Source organism: Nycticebus coucang, chromosome 1, assembly GCF_027406575.1.
Source record: "Nycticebus coucang isolate mNycCou1 chromosome 1, mNycCou1.pri, whole genome shotgun sequence".
NCBI lineage: Eukaryota > Metazoa > Chordata > Mammalia > Primates > Lorisidae > Nycticebus > Nycticebus coucang.
The window spans coordinates 161,258,615-161,282,293 of NC_069780.1; the positions used below are offsets into that span (position 1 = coordinate 161,258,615).

General features: G+C 39.1%; 1 protein-coding gene across 1 annotated transcript in view; it reads left to right on the forward strand.

The window, feature by feature from the left end:
* Positions 1-23,679, forward strand: part of OXCT1 (3-oxoacid CoA-transferase 1) — a 189,855-nt gene that overhangs the window by 123,375 nt on the left and 42,801 nt on the right. Inside the window, exon 14 of the mRNA XM_053591594.1 lies at positions 10,946-11,035. Within this exon, the coding sequence (XP_053447569.1) occupies positions 10,946-11,035 (90 nt within the window). The remainder of the gene's footprint in view (positions 1-10,945; positions 11,036-23,679) is intronic.

The window sequence follows — 23,679 nt, forward strand, 5'->3', positions numbered from 1 at the left end:
TGAGGGGATTGATATATTTTAGTACATGCAGACACATAGAAAAGATTGGTTGTTACCTTTCCATTTGCTTTTCAGCTGTCATTTCTGAAATGATTATCAAGGACCTCCAAAAATACATATAAGCCTTTAAAAAAAATTCTGTACTAGTAAATGTAATCTTTTAACCCCCACCAGTAAAACATAGGTTAAGCCAATCATGTGCAAGTTCATACACGATCATATGTAGCCAATTTCATGATTCTAATACATTTCTGAGCGACCCAAAGGAAGGAAGACAGTAACTTCCTTTTGTATTTTTAAATGTTACTTATTTTGTTTTTGGATAGTGTATAGTACCAGAAGCTCTGGTGCTTTGTTGTATTTATTTATAAGTCCAATACTTGATCATTTTAAATGAAAGCATATGTCCTTATATCCAGCCTGAAATACTTGCTCAAGTGCTTTCTATCGTTGTCTTTTGATAGAAAAAGGTGAATTCATTTTGCCAGGTTGTTTGATATTGGTTTTCCTCTCTGCAGTGTTGTCAGTAGAATCTGGGAGGACTAGAAATGCAGCTTCGACACAGAGCTAGGTAGGCTGCTGCTTTGCATTGTTCTGGTGTTGCAGTTGGCACAAGAAACTCTTCTCCCATCACCGACCCCTCTTTCCCAGCGTGGAGGCCATGGTCTTTCCCATGTAGTAGTTCGAGTGCTCTGATCTCTTCACGTGATAGGTCCTAATAGGTCCTACTGTGAGGATCTTTTCTCTGTGCCCACCTTGAAGGCACTGTTTCTGGGTTGGCATTTCTAGATGGCTGAGGTGAAGGTTGCACATGCCCTTCTGACTTTCTTAATTTAGCTGCTCCCGAAACAGAATTGTGTCCAGAATTAGAGATGTCGTGGTCTGATATACTTCTAGCTTCAGATCCCAATTCTGCACCGGTAAAAGGTAAGCACTCTTTCTTTTCTGAAGATGTCAATATTTCTTGAACTGAGGATCTTTGACATCAGTACAAGTACAATTTGAAGACAAGATGTTTCCTTCAGTCACCATTGGCGTGCCCATGGCAGAAACATCGGTTGGTGCACATCATGAGAATGGTAATCCATTAACAGTGCCATTGGCAGCCGTAGATATGAATGGTTTGGGAGCTGGTGTATTTTGGGTCTGGCAGCAACCTGAGACAGAGATGATGGATGGTATGTTGTCTCCATCAACTACACATGAACAGGATGAAAAGCATGATAAATTTTGGACAAGTGTTTATAGGTACATGATTATTCCGTTAGTACCTTCTGGTAGTTGTCCTTGCTCCAGGCTCTCCATTTTCAGGTTAAGCATCACCGTTTTGCTGAATTGTTCTGGTTGAAGATGGGCTGCATTTGTTACTTTTTCTTCTTTTTTCCCTCCCTGCTTCCCTCCTTCCCTCCTTCTTGTTACTTTTTCACCAATCACCAATCCCTCAAGCACAACTGTTAATTCACCAATTTGTGCTATAACATTCTTGTTTTCCAGGGAAAGTTTTAATTGTTCTTTCCCTCTTCCCAGTTTTCTATTGTGTATTAATAGAGTTTGTTTCAAATCTATTACTGCTCTTTCTAAAATGCATCTGCTTTTAAAGTGTGATAACGTCAAACTCAAAACTCTGATGTAGTCTGCAAAGGCACATTTACAGTTAGCAATTCATTCCATTTTGGATTAGAACTACTGGATTTTGTTGTTTTACCACAGCCAAGAAAAATTGCACAGATAGTATATATAAGCTGCTTATTCTATACTGTCAATTTTCTGAACCCCTCCATGTTGAAATGTTTCCTGTTCTTCCACAGAAACACGCAAAATAATTCATCCTTTTCTACTTTATTGTTCCCTTGAAATAACTGTCCAGGCAAAAGATCATCCTTATATTTTAAAGCAAACAAGAAACTTTATTTAAAATAATAAATATTTAATATATATTTATATATGCATGTATGATACTGGCTCTAGTTTTCTACAGTCCCAAGTATATTAAAAATGACAGACATTTATTCAAAAAGATCTGGATTTGCTTTGCCTTAGTTCTGTTGTCCAGGGGAAAACTGCAAACTGCTCCGTGTTTTACTCCCTCATGGATCATCTCCCGAGGGTGCTGAGTTGTAGGATTGTTCAGGAGAGTATTAAGAGCTTAGACCAATTGAGTATGTTAAGAAGAAAAATGCTTATGAATTTTGTAAAGACAGGTGCTTGAACCTGTCAAGTAATATTAAATAAATATAAAAGTTGAAAAAACTTTCCTCTCTGCCACATCGTAATACAAAATAAGGAATGAAACCATAACTTACTAGTTCTTTTGCCCTTATATTAACTATAATAGTGTTCACTCGTTTGCCCTTACAAGGGAAATGGATTTCTTTGTGAATCTTTGAAAGAAAATAGAAATGACATCTTTAGGGTTTTAGAATTTGTATTCTTGATTTCTTTCAGCCTCAGGAACATAAGAGGGCATTCAATAACTTGAGTTATCTAACAGTGGGAGTTTTGTGTGCTCAGAGGGTAGCACAAAGCACCTACCAGGTATTAAGTAGATGTTTTATTAATGGCTAATTGTTGAGGTATCAGGTTTCTTAGGCATGGTCAGACACTGGTGCTGATCAATCAGAACAGATATGATAAATCAGAGTGACAGCGGTCATACTTGCATGGGGTCTTGAGACTCCTGTTGCATTTTAAATTGCTAGCTGTGGGGGAGGTGGCTGGAGGAGAGACAGGGTGCCTCTTATAAAGAAGAATTTTCATTATAATTATTATATGGCCTTGTCACTACCCACCAGTGGAACATCAGCCTGAACTTAGTAAACGTGCTAAGTTATAAAATGTGGATATGCAAGGAAGCTGTGAGAGTGCCTACGAGAGGCCTCTAATGTAATCATGTTGATGGGGGTGGTGGAGGTCTAGGAGCACTTCCCAGGAAAAGCAGTCATGGTGTGTAAAGGATACTCTGGAGTCCACTTAATAGAATGGGGATGGGACCTTAGGCCTTACCACGAAGCCGTATGTGGCATACTGCACTGTGCCACGGGGTAGTATAGCCATAGTCACTGTTTCTGGCATGGAAATGGGAATGGAGTATGAGGAAATGAGAAGGGCAGGGGCCGGGGTGTCACAGGCCTGGACTGTCAGGCTAAGTTGGTAGGACTTTACCCTGAAGCACTGAGGAACCACTGAAAAGTTTTAAGCAGAGGAACAATATAATCAGCTGCTAATTTCAGACAGGTTATTTGTTTGTGACTTGAGATGGACAAGGCAGAGCACAGGTTGACCAGTAGGGAGGTTATTACAAGTCTATATGGAGAAATCACGAGGTTTTTAGCTAGGACAGAAAAAGTCAAGTTCAAGAAATATTGGGAGAATTGAAGTTCTTAATGATTGGGTGACAAATTGAATGTGGATTATGACAAAGAGGCAAGAGACAAGGAAATTTCTGATGTGGCTCTTGGGATAAGTGATTGGCCATTAATTGATCTAGGAAATTAACAGGTAGATGAGATTCGTTGATAGAGATGGCTTAATTCAATTTGGTTCATACTGAGCTGAAGCATGATTTAACATAATATAATAGTAGTTTTTCTCATTCACATCAAACCAAAATTAATATCCCTGATTGCAGACAGCTCTCTTCTGTGCGGTAATTCAGGGATTGAGATTCTTTCCATCCTGTTGCCCCACTATTTTGAATTTGTAGTTTGCAGAAAGTGAAAGAACGTGGAAGATTATTCTTGGAGGGTGTTTTGGTCCAGACTTGGAGTATTATACATCACTTTTACCCACTTCCCATTGGCCAAAGCTTATTCATATGACCAACCTAACTTCAAGGATAGAAAATGTACCCTAACTATAAGACCAGGAATAAAAGGGAGCAATGTTGGTAATCTGCTAACAGACTGTACCACAGGGTACTAGGAAAGGTTTCCAGTATGGAAGCCTGGAACTCAGAGGAAAGACCTGAGCTGGAAATGTAGTTTACGAGTCATCAGAGACAATTTATGCTACGTAATATGAAGAGTAGATAAAATTGCTCTTGGATTAAAACTAGAAACAAGAACCAACAACACAGCTGTTAATTTGGCCATCATATAGGGGTAGTCTGGTAAAAAGGATGCTAGAAGGAGTCTGAAAGTCTCAAGAGAGGTAGGAGAAACCAGGACAAGATTGTGCCATGGATCCTTGTGAGTAGAGAGTGTTCAGGTGTAGATGGTAAAATGCAATAGATAGGGCCAGGAGTATAACAAAGTAAAACCACAAAGTGTCTATGAAATCAGATGGTTAACTATTAGAGAATTGACCGAGTACAGTTCTCACTTCAAGAGCACAGTCAAGGAAGAAACCAGATTTTAGTTCTGTGAGGGAAAAGTGGAGATGACCTGTAGAGAGGGAGGGGATGGAGAAACAGGAATGAGGGTTTATGGATGAAAAGCATCCCTGAGAAAACACAAACTAGAGAACTTACTAAAATGAAATTTTGATTTTATCAGAATACTGCTTTTTGACATGCCCTTTTAAAAGCCCGTATTATGATTGATAACTGATATTTATTATAAGCAATTTTGCTAATGTACCTAGCAGCAGAGAATATAATTATATTTCTAGTTCTATATAAGTTAGCTTACATGATCAATTCACCTGTCCTGGAAAATGTAATTTATTTTTAAGCCTCCCCGCTTTTTGATTTTGAAAAGTATAATACAGAAAAGAGAAATGTTCTGATGTAACTTTGTTGTAACTTTGCTAAACTAGTGCAAATATATTTGTGCTTCAACAAATATATTTTTTGCTTCTTTGTGCTTGAACAAATATGTTTTTGTTTAGTTTCCCTCTCTCCTACTCACTAGTGAGGAGCAGGTTTGGAGGACCTTTTCTCCCCTGGAGCATTTTTTAATAGTTCATAATGGGGAAGACAGAAATAAAGAGGTTGTTCTGGTGTTTAATATTGAGTAACAAGCCCTAGCTTTATTAATAAATCACTCCACAGCTGTCTTTTCTTTTTACCTCCAGTAGATTCACATTTTTTTACTTTGGCACATGGCATTAATTTAAAATGCTTTAACAATTGTTTCCATATATTATAAATTGTTTCTCACTTAAGACCAGAATATTTGAAGGTGAAAAGTCTGGAAATGAACCATTACTATTTATGTCCTAAAGATAAAGGTGGTGGCAAGAATGCTTTTCAGTGTGTTCTATATTTTATTTTAAATAGCATTGCAAAGAACTGTTGAAATGTATTCATTTTATCTTTTTATATTTAAAAGTATCACCCAAGGTCATGTTTAGAAGTTGAATTACTACTTCTGTGGAAGTGCAATTTAATAGTTGTGCTTTGATACATTGATTTTTTTCTTTTTTTTATTATTAAATCATAGCTGTGTACATTAATGCAATCATGGGACACCATGCACTGGTTTTATATACAATTTGAAGTATTTTCATCAAACTGGTTAACATAGCCTTCCTGGCATTTTCTTAGTTATTGTGTTAAGACATTTATAATCTACATTTAGTAAGTTTCACATGTACCCTTGTAAGATGCACCATAGGTGTAGTCCCACCAATTACCCTCCCATCCCCTCTCTTTCCCCTTTCCCCATATTCTTAGGTTATAACTGGGTTATAGCTTTCATATGAAAGCTATAAATTAGTTTCATAGTAGGGCTGAGTATATTGGATACTTTTTCTTCCATTCTTGAGATACTTTACTAAGAAGAATATGTTCCAGCTCCATCCATGTAAACATGAAAGAGGTAAAATCTCCATCTTTCTTTAAGGCTGCATAATATTCCATGGTGTACATATACCACAATTTATTAATCCATTCGTGGGTTGATGGGCACTTGGGCTTCTTCCATGACTTAGCAATTATAAATTGGGCTGCAATAAACATTCTGGTACAAATATCTTTGTTATAATGTTATTTTTGGTCTTCTGGATATATACCTAGTAGAAGAATTGTAGGATCGAATGGCAGATCTATTTTTAGATCTCTTAAGCGTTCTCCAAACATCTTTCCAAAAGGAACGTACTAGTTTGCATTCCCACCAGCAGTGTAGAAGTGTTCCCTTTTCTCTACATCCATGACAACATCTCTGGTTTTGGGATTTTGTGATATGGGCTAATCTTACTGGAGTTAGATGATATCTCAAAGTAGTTTTGATTTGCATTTCTCTGATGATTAAGGATGATGAGCAGTTTTTCATATGTCTGTAGGCCGTGTGCCTATCTTCTTCAGAGAAGTTTCTCTTCAAGTCCCTTGCTCAGTGCATTGATGTTTTTAATGTTATTGCCTTTATAACATAGTTTTTCTTTTACTTTAACATTCTGGTTATTAGGAAATGGGATCAAAGTAGGTAAAATACATTGAAGATATAAATTTTAATCTATTTTCTAGAGACAAGGTAGATAATATATTCATCTTTCATTTCTAGTTCCCAATTGGTACCTGGTTTATAATAGACTCTGAATAAATATTTGTAAATTGAGGATAATACTTGAGTCAGTATCTCTTTAGACAGATTGCGTAGCAGTGTCACATGGAGCATGCAGCATTTCTAGCTCATTTTATACTGCAGGATTCTTTCCATACTTGATATCAGGGTCAATTCTTAACTGCAAAAAGATGAGTTGGCTATGAAATGAGGATGCAGCAATCATCTCTCCATTATGCTAGCCAGAATGCATTTCAGAACTAGCGTTGCACCATTTAGGAAATGTATGTTTGCTGATGAGATTTTAAAGAAGGCCATGCTTTGTGTCACTCTGGCCCAGTGCTTCCATCATGCCCAGAAGCTCTTCTTCATTATAGTCCCATTTCCCCCCAAGTATTACTTTTCCTCTCATGCTTTATTTAAAGGCATATTTTTAGCTTCTTAATCTTCCTGTTTTACCAGCTTCTTGTTTTATATGTTGAGTAGGATATTGAATTTGGGAGAGGAAGAGGGGGATGGGATGGGGTCTGTATCCCTTTTTTAGCTGTTCCCTTAACTAGTAGTGCTGTTTCTCATCTTCTCATAATCCCTTCTACTCATAATCTTACTCGTGTTATTCATTCGCTCAGCATGTATGTTGTACCTCTGTTAAAATGTCAAGCGATGTGTTGGATATGTGGATAAGCGGTGAATTACTGTGCCTGGCATGGCGTCTGGCATAGTCACCTCCCTCAAGGAGCAGCAGTAAAAGCCTCCTGAAGAGCCTGGCTCCGGTCCCCCTCTGTGGTGCAGCTGCAACTGTTAGCTCTAATTCCACACTGAATTCTCACCATTCCATATGACTCATGTGGTACCACATCATTATGAGTCACACTATCTCCTATAACAAATAAGGCTTCCCGTTTCAGTGACTTAGCACTCTGTACATTTATATTACACTCATATTGAACAGTACAATGTGTTTCCAAATAACTGGGCTCTGCTACACGTGATCCTTTAAGGACCCAAGCTGAGGGAAACTCAGCTACCTTCTAAGGTCACGTTGGTGTCAACATCCAGATGGCAGAAGGAGAAAAAGCATGAAGGATTGCATGCAAGAGATTTTATGAGCCAGAGCCTGGAAACCACATATATTATCTCCCTTTCTTTCATTGAGACTCCGGCACATGACCACCCATAAGTGCAGTAGAGAGCTAGGACATGAGAGAGGTGGGGTCCCAAAAGAATGCTGGCTAAGCTGGGTGGAAGGATGGTGATGAATCTTACTTGACTTAAGAGAGTGTGCCTTGTATAACTCTAACTTTTTTTTTTTTCTGAGCGTGTAAATAGCAGTGACTAGTCTTTTAGTAATTACTTTTGGAAATTGAAATGTAGGGAAACTTTCCGTTTTCTTTTCCTAAGGCAATGAACATACTAAAGGGTAGGCAAACCAAATACTTGAAGGTTCTCCTGTTAACCTATTAGAAATACTTCCTATTAGAAGATTCTGCTTTCAAAGTAGGGTTCTTTCCACCTGGCAAACTCCTTTTGTGAACTCCTCTTTTGTGAAATCCCCTGGCATAATTAGCAGTTGCATCCTCAGTGTTCTGGTAGAACTTGTAATACCTATGTTAGTTTAGTTCATTCATCTGTTCACTCATCCAAATACTTATAATGGAAAGAAAGGAAGAGAGGAGAGAGAAAGAAGGGAAGGGAAGGGAGACGTTGAAATGCACCGTGATAGAATGACATACTGAGGGAGTACAGGAAAGGCGCTTAGCTTTACCTTGGAGGGAGAAGTGGAGAATACTTTTAGAGGAAGGAAGTTTGGTCTGAGTTTCTTTTATGAGTCATTGATACTTTTCCTTTTTAGGCAATGAGATTTTCAAGGAAAAGAACCCTTTTTTATAATCTCTGACACCAGTACCCAGTGTGGTGCCAGGGTTATACTAGTCATTCAATAAGTTGAATCGACTGAATGAAGGTAAAAGTGAATACATTTGTAAACTTTACTACATACACTTTCATACATTATCTCATACAGTGCTTATCACGGCTCTGCAGTAGGATAGGTACTGTTATTCCTGGCGTATAGATAATGAATCTAACTTCAGAGAGATTTGGTGTTTTGCTGAAATCTCATAGTGGGTTAACAGAAGAAATCTCAGGTTTTCTGTACCTAATCTTGTGCCTTTTTCATTCTCAGAAACAAACATTAAATTTAAGTATTAACACAGTGTAGCATGTGCTTTGGGGATGAAACATCAAAGTGCTTGAATCCCTTTCAGTGCAGAAGGCTATTCATTTATATTGAGTCAAGCAAGATGTTTTTAACAGAAACAAAGAGATGGCTTATCCACCATGTTTAATAGTGCCTTATCTTCCTGCCAGCACAATGTTTTGTATTTATACAGCACAGTAGGTGCTGTATAAATAGTTCTTACCTAATTGACAGTGATTAAAAATGTGTAAATCAGATTCACTTAAACTGAACACGCTTCCTGTTAGAAGCTGTCTAAGCTTTTACATATGTAACCATTGTATCTGTCACGGGAACATAATTCCATGAATTAGAATTATTCTGATGCTTGCTTGGTTTCTGCTTTTCTTTGGCTAAGCTTCCTCATTCTTCCAGGAGTCAGCCCTCAGAGGCTGTCCAAGGACACTGTAGAGGCTGAGCTGGTCTGGATGTTTTCACCATGGAAGGTGGAGACATTTGATCATGGAGCTGCTTTAATGTCTTCTGTTGCCCTAAAAATCTCAAACTTTAGCATTGAGTTTACGATAGACATTCATTACTTCCCTTTCTAAGGGAAGCAATTCTTAGCAATTCTTCCCTTATCCCTATCTTACTGATAAAGGTATCAGTGTTCTATGGAAATATTTTGACCAATTTAATAAATTGGTGCCCGGTTTATTAAAATTGAAGCTAAGAAGGTGTTACTTATAGAAGTTTAAAATTGTACATTTCCACATAGATATTCTGTTTCGCTTCAAACTTACACGTCTAAAACCAGACTCACTTTGCACCTTGCACTTCCCACTCTCCAGAGCCTGCCAGCTGCCTTCCAGCTCACTCCATGGCAATCTCCAAACCACGAGGACTAATTGCTCCTTTCTTTTCTGCTGCTGATCAAATTCATGTTCATCCTGGGCTACATTGACCTCCAAAATGTCTCTGAGATCATGGGATCTGACACTGTGTCTTAAAGCCAAGTGTCAAGTGCATTTTCCAATCTTTTAACTCTAAAATTATGAGAAAGGAATTGAGAACTCTCTAGAGGTTACTGGCAAATCAACCCAGAGGACTTGGGTTAAAAAATAAGCAAAATTTCAAGGAGGTTTTGACATTAGAAGATATTTCCCTTTAGTATAATTAAGTAAGAATTTATTTCTTCATCTCTGGAAGCACTTGCTTTTTCCAATGCTCTGTAGCCAGGAGACATACTAGACAGTGGTAATTTCTCAGAGTGTGGGGAACATAAAAGGTAAATGTATTATGCATGAGAGATGGACAGATGAGCAAAAATAGAATGATATAGGGAAAAAATAGAATGGTAATGGTGAAACGATGCCAAACTCTGCTCCTGTGTTCTGTTATTTTTTCACAGGAATATGTTTACCATTTTGTTTTATTTTTCTAAGAGGAAGATAAATGCCAAGTGTTAGGAAGACAGACCCACCTTTTATATTCCTCATTCTTAGAGAACTACCATTAGTGCCTCAGCCTACTACCTAATGGCATTTCAATCTTTAGGAAATCCAAGAGAGTGCCTTAGAAAGTGCATATAATTGAAGACTCAGTGGTGTCAATTATTGTTTAAAAAGAAAGAAGTAGCTGTCAGAAATGTTTGGATTTCAATCATATATTAGATTGAAATCCAAATTTCAGATATCAAATTTCTGATACCAGTTTGGATATCAATTTGGAGATATATATATATATATATATTTTTTTTTTTTTAAGAGACAGAGTCTCATTTTATCTCATTCAATAGAGTGCGGTGACATCGCAGCTCACAACATCCTCCAGCTCTTGGGCTTAGCGATTCTCTTGTCTCAGCCTCCCAAGTAGCTGGGACTGCAGGCACCTGCCACAACACCCAGGTATTTTTTGTTGCAGTTTGGCCAGGGCTGGGTTTGAACCTGCCACCTTTACTCACTGAGCCACGGGCACTGCCCTCAATCTGATATTTTTATAATAATAATAATAATTTCCCAGAATTCTGGAAAGTTTCTTGAAATTTTTCTTATCCACTGATTGTCTTATTGCTAATATGTCATCAACAAAATAATGTTAGCCACACTTAATGAAAGTGACATTTATCCCGAACTTTATCCTTCAACCATAGCATAATAGAGTACCAAAATATTGGGCTATAAAAAGCTTCAAGTACTAACAATGAAAGACAATGACTTCCTTGTTAATGATTCCAGTGGCTTCTTTTTGCAAGTTAATTTTGTTCTTCCACATACTAAAGAAGTGAAAGATACAGAATTACTTATTTTCTGTTTCTATTTTTTAGGGGAAGATGGTGAAAGGAATGGGTGGTGCTATGGATTTAGTGTCCAGTTCCAAAACCAAAGTGGTTGTCACCATGGAGCATTCTGCAAAGGTGAGATACTCGGTTCCCTGAGTATGCTTTTGGAAATTCACAATACCCAGAAACCTAGAACACCAGGTCACTTGACCTGGTGGTTTTATTGTTCTCTGCAGCTCATTCAAAGCTATAGCATTTATATTTTAGTAAAAAAGATGAAAAATAATGGCAGTTATTTATTATAATTCAGCTAAATGATCTTTTAACTTTGAGCGAAGTCAAACATTGCGGTATTCTTGGAATATTTGTTCTGCATGCATATTAGAAGTAAGAGCTTTAATGTCTTCAAAGGGGCAGTGAAAGATGTTGCGACAGATGTATTGACTCAGGATTTAAGATGATTATAGATTACAGATTATAAGATGGTTGCCATCTGCGCAAAATGAAAAGGACAACAGAATATGGGTTTTAACAACAGTTACTTTGAAATGGGCAGTATGGCCAGCCTTTCACCAAAGCTGTGAGGTGCCATTTCCAGAAGGTCTTAGAAATGGTGAAATTAATGTCCTTATTCTGGAAAGTATTATACTTTTATTTTGATAAATCATCCAATATTTGAGTGCTAGAATTTGGCAATGACTAAAACTGGACCAAAATCACTGATCTCATGGAACCTACATTCGACCTTATTCCTTTTCCTCTTCCATCCTACAGTGGCAGCAGCTACCATTTGGGGGGTTTTACTGTGTGCTAACAGTAAACCAAGCATACTCTGTGTGTTTGTATGTTCAAGCCCATGAGAACGATATAGGTATTTTTTACATGTTTAGATACAGAGCTTCGCAGAGGTCAAGTAGCTTCTCCTCAAAAGTTGCTTAACTAGGGCGGTGCCTGTGGCTCAAAGGAGTAGGGCACCGGCCTCATATACCGGAGGTGGCGGGTTCAAATCCTGCCCCAACCAAAAACTGCAAAAAAATAAATAAATAAAATAATAATAATAATAATAAAATTAAAAAGTTGCTTAACTAGTGGGTCTGAGATTAGACGTAGGTGTGTCTGACTCTGAAGCCAGGTCATTCTGCCATGGAGCTAGGAGTGTAACTTTCTTCCTTATTCCTGACTCAGTGTCTCTGAACCAACTGAACTTAATTGCTTTCCTGAGCTGAGTCCACTGGTTTCTGCTGATTCGAAAGCTGATACTGCACGGTACCATCTTCATCTTTTACACGGATGCCTTTTGTTCCTTTTTATCCTTTGATCTACCTGTTCTCACTTTGAGAGTTGCTGATCTGAGTGGAAATGGTAGTTCATTTGCCTTGTTTTCATTTAGTGCTGTGGCATTATGTGAGAGCATGCTAGCGGAAGATTTGCACCTCACCTGCTTCCCCTGGGGGAGTTCTGTCACAGAGAGATGTGTGCCACAAAAAGATTTTGTTGGGAAAACAGCAGTAAATCCGAGTTATCATACGAATTGTTTAGTAAACAGTGGGAAGTGAGCAGTGGTGCCTAAATATGGAACAATAGGAATGTAACCAACCAACCAGGTGGACTTCTGAGATCTGCCTTGCAGAAGCATCCAAAAAATACCTTATTTCAAACCAAGAAGATGCCAAGCGTGCAAACCAAATCCACATTTTTTCTGGAACATGATGTCTATTTGGAGAAAACTCTTTCCAACTTTCCTTTTGTTGTTAACTTTACTGTTGACACACAGGCACTGAAGTCTCGCTTATTTTAGATTATTTCTGTGTATTCGTTTTCAAAACATTGGGACTGTATTTAGCATATTCTCTCCTCTTTCATTTTTTTCCCTCAAAGTCTTTTTTTTTCTCCTCAGCAGGAATTTTTCTGATAGAGGAAAATAAATGGTGCCTCACACTTCAGACTAGAAATCCATTATTAAAGCTCTCCACCGAAACAAGACGATGGTTTTACTTTTTCTTTTTTCTTCTCTCAGGGGGGAAATTAACATTAAGTTCTAGATCAGAATTGAAGTTAGGTATTTATTTTTTTCCTAGAATTTTCATTTCAACGAACCAACAGAAAATAGACTTGTGATTAAAACAATAATTTGTTCACACCTAGTAGTTGGCCTTAGAAAACTAGCCAATAGTTTCTCTTCTCAATGTCCCGGAATGTGTAGTTGCTAATCTGTGTTGTACACCTGGGCTCATTATCACTGGCCTAGTTCAAGTTCAAGGGAACATGCGACCCCCCTCCTTTTCCTGGCATCTTTCCCTCTGATAGGTTGGTAGGGGAAGAGAAGGTGGTAGAGAGGAGAGGTTTTTCACTGCTGGTAACCCTTCCAATTAATGGTCTGCTCTTGTAGACATGCCAGGTAATTTCTGCTACTTTATAGAATTTGTAAGACCTGGGAGTGAAAAGTTTACAATGAAGGATTAAAACCTGAGAAAAGAAATAAAATCTTGTATTCTTGTGCTGCTACTCCCCCCCACCCTCCATAAGTGGGTGGAACTGTTAACCAGTTTATACGTGAAGCTTTCTTTTTATTCTTTTTCCTCATCTATAGGATTACAGATGAAGTTTGTTTATAAATATAGCATCGTCTGACCTTTAAAACATGGTCTTTTGTTGTCGTTTTAATCAGACATAGGAAACTTTCCTTGCAAGCTGTTGCAGCCAGCCATTACCTTTAGGCTCTAGCAGCTTCTGGAACCTGAGACCTGTTTCCTGGCAGTGCTCTGGAGTAACCCCTGCCTTCACACAGCCTCTGGGACCTATGGCAGGCACAGCAGTCAAACAGGCACTGTGACACGATATACAATTACGTTTAGAAATCAGGATTCACAGCAAAATTGTGAACTAGGCAATGGTTTTGGTGTCTTCTCCTCTCTAAAACTGGGAAGAAAGGAAAGAAAGGAGCAACAGTTTGAGTCCTTCCCAGGTAGAGTGCTGTGCTTGGCACTATATGTGCCAATATCATTAACTCCTCAGTGACCCGCTGAAGTAAGATTTGGGCATAGGCAGGCATGAGGGTTGTTCAGGGAAGTGGCAGAGCTGGGAGGTTGATCCAGTTTAGTCCAACCCATGCTCGTCATAGGACACCAAGCTGTATCCTTTCATAGCTCCCTGTGCACCAGCATTCTACCCACATCTGCCCTTTCCAGGAAGCATCAGGTTTCGGAGTTACCCCTTTCTTTCCCCCCATTTTTCCTTATCAAAACTGTTTGCTTCAGTGAGGCAGATTTCATCAAGGCGCTTACAAGAAAACAATCTGAATCTAATTGTTCATGTATCCCCTGGCACTCATCTGTCTCCCTTTCTTCCTTTTTGTATTGGGATCCTCCAAGTTACACCCAGTCCCATTGTAACCCAGTGCCACGCTACATTTCCCAGCCTTCCTTGTGCATAGATGCATCATGCCGCCAAGTTTTGGACAATGGGATTTGAACATTTGTGATACATATAATTTCTGAGTCACATCCTTAAGGATAAGCCCAATCACATTAGACTTTCCATGTTTAAAACCCTGTGTGGAGAGTCGCGGAGCTGCTGTACCAACTTACCCCCATAGATGCCCCGTGCCCTCCTTCATGGGCCAGCCGGGACTTCTCATAGCTCCATCTTTGGCCCTCTGCTCTCAGACTTCTTGGGACCGTCTAACTTTTTGGCACTAACTATTTCACTCACTGACTTCTTAGTCCCCCGCCCCCCGCCCCCCTGCCACTACCACCAGCACCACTGGAATTTTCTGATATGCTCCAGAACTGTATCTCTAACTCATTTTTAGACAATTCTCCCTGGTTACCCCAATTACAACACATTCACAAGTGAAACCATCATTATTTCCCCTAAATATGTTCTTCTGCCCATTAGGCCCAACTAGAGAAGTGATGATTTTCTAGTCCTTACCTGGCAAGATAGCCGTGGCACCTTCCTGCCCCTACCCATGCCGGCGCCAGGAGCTAGGACCACTGCATTCATGGCAGCTGCAGTCTGCTCCCTCGGGTATCTTTGCTCTCTTCATCACTGTTTAGGCCCTTGTTACATCTGCATAGCTGACTGTTGTAGCACCCAAAGTTCCCTAACTTCTGAGCAGACCCTGCTGCCCAGTGATCAAACATACCCCTGCCTGACTGACCGGTCTAAAGCAGAAGCAGGGTGGAGACACTGCTGTTTAGAATCCCTCAATGCAGTCAGCACCGCTTGGCTCTTCTTGGCCCACCTGCCTTTTTTGTCATGGGCTTCCCAGCAGCCTATCTCACCCTTGCTTCTTCCCACCCTTCTTCCCAGCAGCCTATCTCACCCTTTCCCCTCAAAGTCTTTCTAATTCTGTTAGAATCTCCACAGATACATCATGTTGTTTCCTGTTCTTAGGTGCTTCTAATTCTATTCTCTCTCCCTTTTTTTCTGGCTCACTTCTACCTCCACAAAATCATAAATAAATGAGCCAACATTGTATGAACTTTCTGGTTTAGTGCATTCTGTCCAGATTATTATGAATGAACAAAGGAATATTCTTTGATACTTTGTCTTGAAATTTGGCACAGTTACCTTATGTAAATGTGTAAATTTACTTGTTTACACAGCCATCACATATTTAATGAGGACTACCATATGGGAGGCACTGTTATGATAGGGTCTGAAGAAGTAAAAAGAGAGAGGTGTGGTCTTTCCTTCACACAGCTCAGAGCTTCATGAGGAGAGAGTCATAGAAGACAGTACTCAAGACAGTGCGTGTACAAAGCAGGGTCTAACACCTGACCCCCAGCTCCATGCTGGAGGGACAGGAAGGAGTCTTCCCATGATCCCATGGAGCATTTGCAGGAGATCTGAGGGATGGGGCAGTGTTGACAGGGACTGAAGTGTTACAGGGAATGAAGGACTATGAAAGAGGTTCCTCAGTGTACCCACAGATGAGACCAGGAGATTTTCAGGCCAAATTTAATGAAAGGGGACACAGACCAGCCTGTGTAGGGCAAAGATGGCGTCTGTACCAAGGGTAGTGGAAGGCTGTTTTTATACTGGGCATAGGGGGAGGAAGATTCCATAGCTTCCTAAAAGGTTCTAGGGGGCTAGGATCTTTCCTGTAAAACTCTCGGGGTGGGGCCAGGTAGGCCTTTGTTCTAGGAGAAGAGGAGGAGGAGGAGGAAGTGGAAGAGAAGGAGGGGGAAGGGTTGGTATAGGGCCACATTAGGCCCCCTAACAGAATGGATGCTGGGCATGGGGAGACCATGAGTGTCAAGAAACTTACAGTGAGGTCTCTTTTAGCAGAAAGCAAAGGGAGAAGGGTTAGGTGGCAAAAATACACAGGCACACGCATGTGCAGCACAGGGTCTGTCCTTTACACAGTGTCCAGAGTGATTTTTAACGAATGTAAAAGGGATCATGTCACTTTTTCCTCAGCTCAGAAACTCTTGATGGCTTCCCATCTTTTTCAGATTCAAGTCTAAAAGCCTGTACTGTTGTCTCCAAGGCTTCTGGGTTTGTTGACTTAACCCCACTAACTCTGATTTCATTGGTTACCATTCTTCCTGTCTCCAGCTTAGCTGTAGCCACACTCCCTTCCTGAAAGTTTCTAGAACATTCTAAGCACATCCTGCCTGGAGCATTTGTACTTGTCATTCTCTATGCCTAGAAGACTTTTCCCTATAGCTCAGTAAAATAGTCTGAGTCTATTTTACTCAGACTTTAAATACTAGAGAAGCTTTCTTTGACTACTCTGTTGTATAAAACAGGAGTCTTACCTCCTCCCATAATCCTTTATCCCTCTTTTTTTTTTTTGAGACAGAGTCTCACTTTGTTGCCTTTAGTAGAGTGCTATGGCATCACAGCTCACAGCAACCTCCAGCTCTTGGACTTAGGCGATTCTCTTGCCTCAGCCTCCCAAGTAGCTGGGATTACAGGTGCCCACCACAACACCCGGCTTTTTTTGTTGTTGTTGTTGTAGTTTGGGCGGGGCTGGGTTTGAACCTGCCACCCTCAGTATGTGCGGCCGGCGCCCTACTACCTGAGCCACAGGCACCACCCCCCTTTCATCCCTCTTCTTCAGTAAAGTGCAAACTCCCTGAGGGCAGGCCTTCTATCTTGTATAAGCACTGAGTAGAATAATGCCTCATGTATACTTGTTGAATTAATTTTTCTTTTTATTTTTTTTTACTTTTTTTATTTACATACAATTTTTTTTTACATACAATAATTTTTGAAATAATAATACTTTGAACATATAGAGAGCATTTTTACTTTTTTCCAAGGTATTCCATGCTTACTGTCTCCATTTTGTCATTTTAATACTCTGGTGAGATAGGTCTTATTTTTTTTTCCTTTTATTAAGTCATATACACATAGATCATGAATACATTTATGCATATGTGGGGTATATATGTTGATTTTTTTAATACAGTGTGGAGTGCTTACATCAAATTAATTAATATAGCTTTTGCCTCATTTATTTGATTATTGTATTAAGACATTTCTGTTCTATGCTTGATAGATTTGACTTGTACCCTTGCAATAGGCTCCATAGTTGTGGTCCCACCATTTATCCTCCCTCTACCAAATCTCCCCCTCCCCTCCTTTCTCCCTCCATTTCTCTCCTTCATCCTGGGCTATAGTTGTGATCTATTTTTCAGAAGCAAGTGTGAGTAAATATAAATTGGTTTCATAAAAGTACTGAGTACATTGGATACTTTTTCTTGCATTCTCGAGATACTTTGCTAAGGAGAATATGTTCCACCTCCATCCATGTAAACATAAAAGAGATGAAGTCTCCATCTTTTTTTAAGGCTGCATAAATTTCATGGCATACATATACAACAATTTATTAATTCATTCATGGGTTAGTGGGTACCTGGGCTTCTGCCATGACTTGGCAATTATGAATTGAGCTGCAGTGAATAATCTGGTGCAAATATCTTCATTGCAACGTGATTTTTGATCTTTTGGATATACTCCTAGTAGAGGAATTGCAGTATCAAATGGCAGGTCTATTTTTAGATCCCTGAGTGTTCTCCAAACTTCTTTCCTAAAGGAATGTATTAGCTTGCATTCCCACCAGGAGTGCAGAAGTATTCCCTTTTCTCCCCATCCATGCCAACATCTGTGGTTTTCGAATTTTGTTATGTGGGCTGCTCTTACTGGAGTTAGATGATATCTCAAAGTGGTTTTGATTTGCATTTCTCTGATGATGAGCATTTTTTCTTTCTTTCTTTTTTTTTTGTGCAGTTTTTGGCCGGGGCTGGGTTTGAACCCACCACCTCCAGCATATGGGGCTGGTGCCCTAATCCTTTGAGCCACAGGCACCACCAGATGAGCATTTTTTCATGTGCCTGTAGACCATGCGCCTGTCATCTTCAGAGAAGCTTGTGTTCAAGTCTCTTGCCCACAATGAAATGGGATCACTTGTTCTTTTCTTATTAATAAGTTGAATTCTCTGTGGATTCTGGTTATCAGACCCTTGCCAGAAACATAACCTGCAAATATTCTCTCCCATTCTGAAGGCTGTCGTCGGTGCCATCACCAAGGAAGCAGGCCGGACAATGGATTGTAAGCTCAAAGCTTGCAGGAGGTGGGCCTCCCCATACGTGTTGGGGAAAAGGCCCCAAGCAACCTCTGCAGCTGCTATTTATTGAGAACATACACCCCTCCCCTGAGCCCTGCCCCCTTCACTGGAGTTTTACAGCTGATGAATTTTCAACTGCCAATGTCTGTTCCTTAACATCCAGTAACTGCCACTTTGTCTTTGCAAACCTACTGTCCTGGTCAACTGCCACTTTGTCTCTTTAAACCTGCTGTTCTAGTTCCTACTTATCTTTCTACATAGGTTGCTACATAAGTTGTTACATAGGTTGCTATAGGCTATCTACTTGCTTTACTGACTGTGTTCTTGGCAGTGCAGAAGCTTTTTAGTTTGATCAGATCCTACCCTGTTTCTCCAAAAATAAGACAGTGTCTTATTTTAAGGTGTGCTCCCAAAGATGCGCTAGGTCTTATTTTCAGGGGACATCTTATCTTTCCGTAAATAGGTCTTATTTTCGGGGAAACAGGGTAGTAATGTATTTTTGGTGTTGCTTCAATTGCCTAAGGTTTTCTCCTAGGCCGATTTCTTCAAGTGTTTCCCCTGCACTCTCTCCAAGAATCTTTATAGTTTCATATCTTTAGTTTAAGTCTTTTATCCAGTGAGAGTCAATTTTTGTTAGAGGTGAAAGGTGTGGGTCCAGTTTCAGTCTTAAACAAGTCACTAGCCAGTTCACCCAGCACCGTTTGTTAAATAGGAAGTCTTTCTCCCAATTTATATTTTTGATAGGCTTACCAAAGATCAAATGACCATAAGTATCTGGATACATGTCTTGGTTCTCACATATTGGTATATTCTGGAATATATAGTATATTCTGTTCCATACATCTATCTCTCTATTTTTGTGCCAGTACCATGCTGTTTTGTTCACTATAGATTTACAGTATAGTCTAAAGTCTGGTGGCGTGATTCCACCTGATTTTTTTTATTTCTGAGTAATGTCTTGGCTATTCGAGGCCTTTTCTATTTCCATATAAAACGAAGTACTAGCTTTTCCAGTTCTTTAAGGTATGACAGAGGTGCTTTAGTAGGGATTGCATTGAATCTGAGGATTGCTTTGGGTAGTATAGACATTTTAACAATGTTGATTCTTCCCAGCCATGAACATTGTATGTTTTTCCATTTGTTGACATCTTCAGCTATTTCTTTTCTCAGAGTTTCATAGTTCTTTTTATAGAGATCTTTCACATCCTTTGTTAGGTATACTCCCAGATATTTCATTTTCTTTGGCACTACTGTAAAAGGCATAGAGTCCTTGATTATTTTTTTCAGCTTGACTATTGTTGGTTTATATGAATGCTACTGATTTGTGAGTACTGATTTTGTATCCTGAAATACTGCTGTATTCCTTGATCACTTCTAAGCATTTTGAAGTTGAGTCCCTGAGGGTTTCCAGGTATACAATCATATCATCTGCGAAGAGTGAAAGTTTGATCTCTTCTGATCCTATATGGATACCCTTGATTGCCTTCTCTTGCCTGATTGCAATGGCTAAGACTTCCACTATGATGTTAAAAAGCAGTGGAGATAATGGGCAACCTTGCCTGGTTCCTGATCTAAGTGGAAATGTTTTCAGTTTTACTCCATTCCATATAATGTTGGCTGTGAGTTTGCTGTAGATGGTTTAGGAAATGTCCCTTTTATACCAGTTTAAGAAATGTCCCTTCTATACCAATTTTCTTAAGTGTTCTGATCATGAAAGGATGCTGGATATTATCAAAAGCCTTTTCTGCATCAATTGAGAGAATCATATGGTCTTCATTTTTTAATTTGTTTATGTGATGTATTATATTTATAGATTTACATATATTAAACCAGCCTTGAGACCCTGGGATAAAACCCACTTGGTCATGGTGTATAATTTGTTTGATGTGTTACTGGATCCTTTTTCTAGGATCTTATTGAATATTTTTGCATCGATATTCATTAGAGATACTGGTTTATAATTTTCTTTTCTTGTTGGGTCTTTCCCTGGTTTGGGGATCAGGGTGATATTTGCTTCATAGAGTGTGTTGGGAAGTATTCCTTCTTTTTCGATGTTTTGGAAAAAGTTAAGTAATATAGGTACTAGTTCCTCTTTAAAGGTTGTGAAGCCATCTGATGTGAAGCCATCTGGTCCTGGACTTTTCCTTTTGGGGAGATTTCATATAGTTGATACTGTTTCAGAACTTGATATAGGCCTATTCAACATTTCCACTTCTTCCTGGCTAAGTCTGGGAAGGTGGTGTGCTTCCAAGTATTGGTCAATTTTCTTCAGATTTTACTATCTCTGAGAATAGAGTTTTTTGTAATGTTCATTAAGGATTTTTTGGATTTCTGAGGAGTCTGTGTTTATTTGACCTTTATCATTTCTGATTGATGAAATTAGGGATTTTACTCTTTTATTTCTGGTTAGGTCAGCCAAAGGTTTATCTATTTTATTGACCTTTTCAAAAAACAAACTTTTGATTCATTGATCTGTTGTATAATTTTGTTTTCAATTTCATTTAATTCTGCTCTAATTTTGATTATTTATTTTCTTCTGCTAGGTTTGGGGTTGGAGTATTCTTCCTTTTCCAGTTGCTTGAGATGTCCCATTTAATTGTTGATTTCCTCTCTTTCCATTCTTTTGAGGAAGGCTTGCAAAGCTATAAATTTCCCTCTTAGGACGGCCAGTATCCCACAGATTCTGGTAATTTGTGTCTTCATTATCATTTTCCAAAAATTTGGTAATTTCTTTCTTAATTTCATCTATGACCCAGCTATCATTCAGCATAAGATTATTTAGTTTCCATGTCTTTGTGTGAGTTTGCAGATTCCTGTTGTTACTGAGTTCAACTTTTATTCCATGATGGTCCAAAAAGACACAAGGAATGATTTCTATTCTTTTAAATTTGCTGAGGTTAGACTTGTGACCTAAGATGTGATCAACTTTGGAAGATGCTCCATGGGCTGATGAGAGGAATGTGTATTCAGTTTTGTTAGGATGAAATGTTCATAGATGTTTGTTAAATCCAATTGTCGAATGTTTTAGACTTAACAGTTTAATTCTAAAATTTATTTGCTTAGTTTCTTATTTGAGGATCTATCCAACACTGCCAAAGAAGTGTTAAAATCTCCAATTATTATGGTGTTGGAGGAAATCAAGTTGCTTATGTCAGTTAGAGGCTCTCTTATAAATTGAGGCGCATTCTGGTTGGGTACATAAATATTAATAGTTTGAAATCTCATCATGTTGAGTGTCTCCCTTTACAAATATGAAGTGACCATACTTATCTGTTCTTACTGTTGTTGGTTTAAAATAAAATTGCAACACCTGCTTTTTTCTGATTTCCATTTGCCTGAATTATAGACATCCATCCCTTCACCCTGAGTCTATATTTATCTTTTAAGGTAAGTTGAGATCCTTGTATGATATCTGGCCAGAGTTTTTGTATCCAGTCAGCCAATCTGAGCCTCTTTAGAGGACAATTTTAGCCATTCACATTAATTGAGAGTAGTGATAATCCTGGTAGTATTTTGGGTGTTGAGTTTTTCGACAGTCCAGTGGACATTTTTAATCCTTTCACCACTGTGGAAGTTTGGATTTGATCAAAAGTTTCTAAGTGAGTTTATTTTGGTGGTAGAGCATTGTGCTGGTCATTGTGGAGTATGTATCTGAGAATATCCTGGAGAGCTGGCTTGGTTATGGCAAATTTCTTCAACATGTGAATGTCATCAAAGTATTTAATTTCTCCATCATAAGTGAAGCTCAGTTCAGCTGGATACAGGATCCTGGGTTGAAAGTTAGTTTGTTTTAGGAGGTTAAAGGTCAATGACCATCCTCTTCTAGGTTGAGAAGTTTCAGCAGCACCTGTGGCTCAAAGGAATAGGGCAGTGCTGGAGGTGGTGGGTTCCCATATGCTGGAGGTGGTGGGTTCAAACCCAGCCCCGGCCAAAAACTGCAAAAAAAAAAAAAAAAAAGAAAAAGTAAAGAAAAGTTTCAGCAGAGAGATCTGCAGTCATTCTAATATTCTTCCCCTTGTAGGTTATGATTTTCTTACATCTGGCTGCTTGCAGGATTTTCTCCTTCATATTAACTTTGGCAAAGTTAATTATAATCTGTCTGGGAGATGCTTTATTTGGATTGAGTCGTGCTGGGGTTCTTAAACTGCTATCTGAATTTTGGAATCTCTTGTGATATTTAGGAAGTTTTCCTCGATTATCTCTTGGAGTAGAGCATTTGGGCCTTTTGATGCAGCCTCATCGCCTTCAGGAATTCCTATAATGTGAATGTTTGCTTTTTTTGAATTATCCCACAGCTCTCTGAGAGAATGATCCATTTTTGGTCTCCACTTCTCTTCCTCTTTGAGCATTTGGGAGCATTCAAAAGCTTTGTCTTCAATGTCAGAAATCCTTTCTTCTGCCTGCTTCATTCTGTTACTGAGGGATTCTACTTTATTTATCATATCTTGGAGGGCTGCAGCTTCTTTTCTCAATATGTCAAAATCTTTGGTGATTTTATCTTTGAATTCATTGAATTCTTGAGACAACTTTCGAATTATTCCTAGAATTTCTATTTCCAACTTTACTTCCACTCTGTTAATCTTATTTGCCATCCAAATTCTAAACTTGATTTATGACATCTCAGCCATTTTTTTATGTATGCAATCTTCTGGTGTGGCTGCTTTGTTGTTCTTGGGGGAGTTTATCTACTCTAATCATTCATGTTGCCAGAGTTTTTCTGCTGATTCTGCCCCATGAATGTTTTTCTCCATCTGGCTAGATGAGCAGGTAGGGTGAAATTGGATTGGGGGCTCCTGGGGTTGTGGTTAACCAGCCCTTTGCCAAACATCTGGGACTGGTGACTGCAGCTTTTCCCCTACAGCTTTGCAAAGGACCCATACATTACTACCACCTGAGACTCTGGGGACCTGCTTGGTGTGGTGGGCTAGATGGCTGTGTCTTGTATGATCTCTGTCCAACCCTAGTGATTCAGTGACTCTGGGTTGAAATCTCAGCTGTGGAGAAATACAAGCAACTAAGCCATCTCACCCTCCATGGGCAACAACTAGAAGAGGAAAATCATACCTTCGCACTATGGCAGAACCAGGGTACCACCTTGGATAGTCCTCGGGTAATTTGCTCAATTCAAGAGTTCCAAATTGATTGTCCCAGTTAGCACCAACTCTCTAGTGGGAGAGTTCAAAAGGTCTCCTGAAAC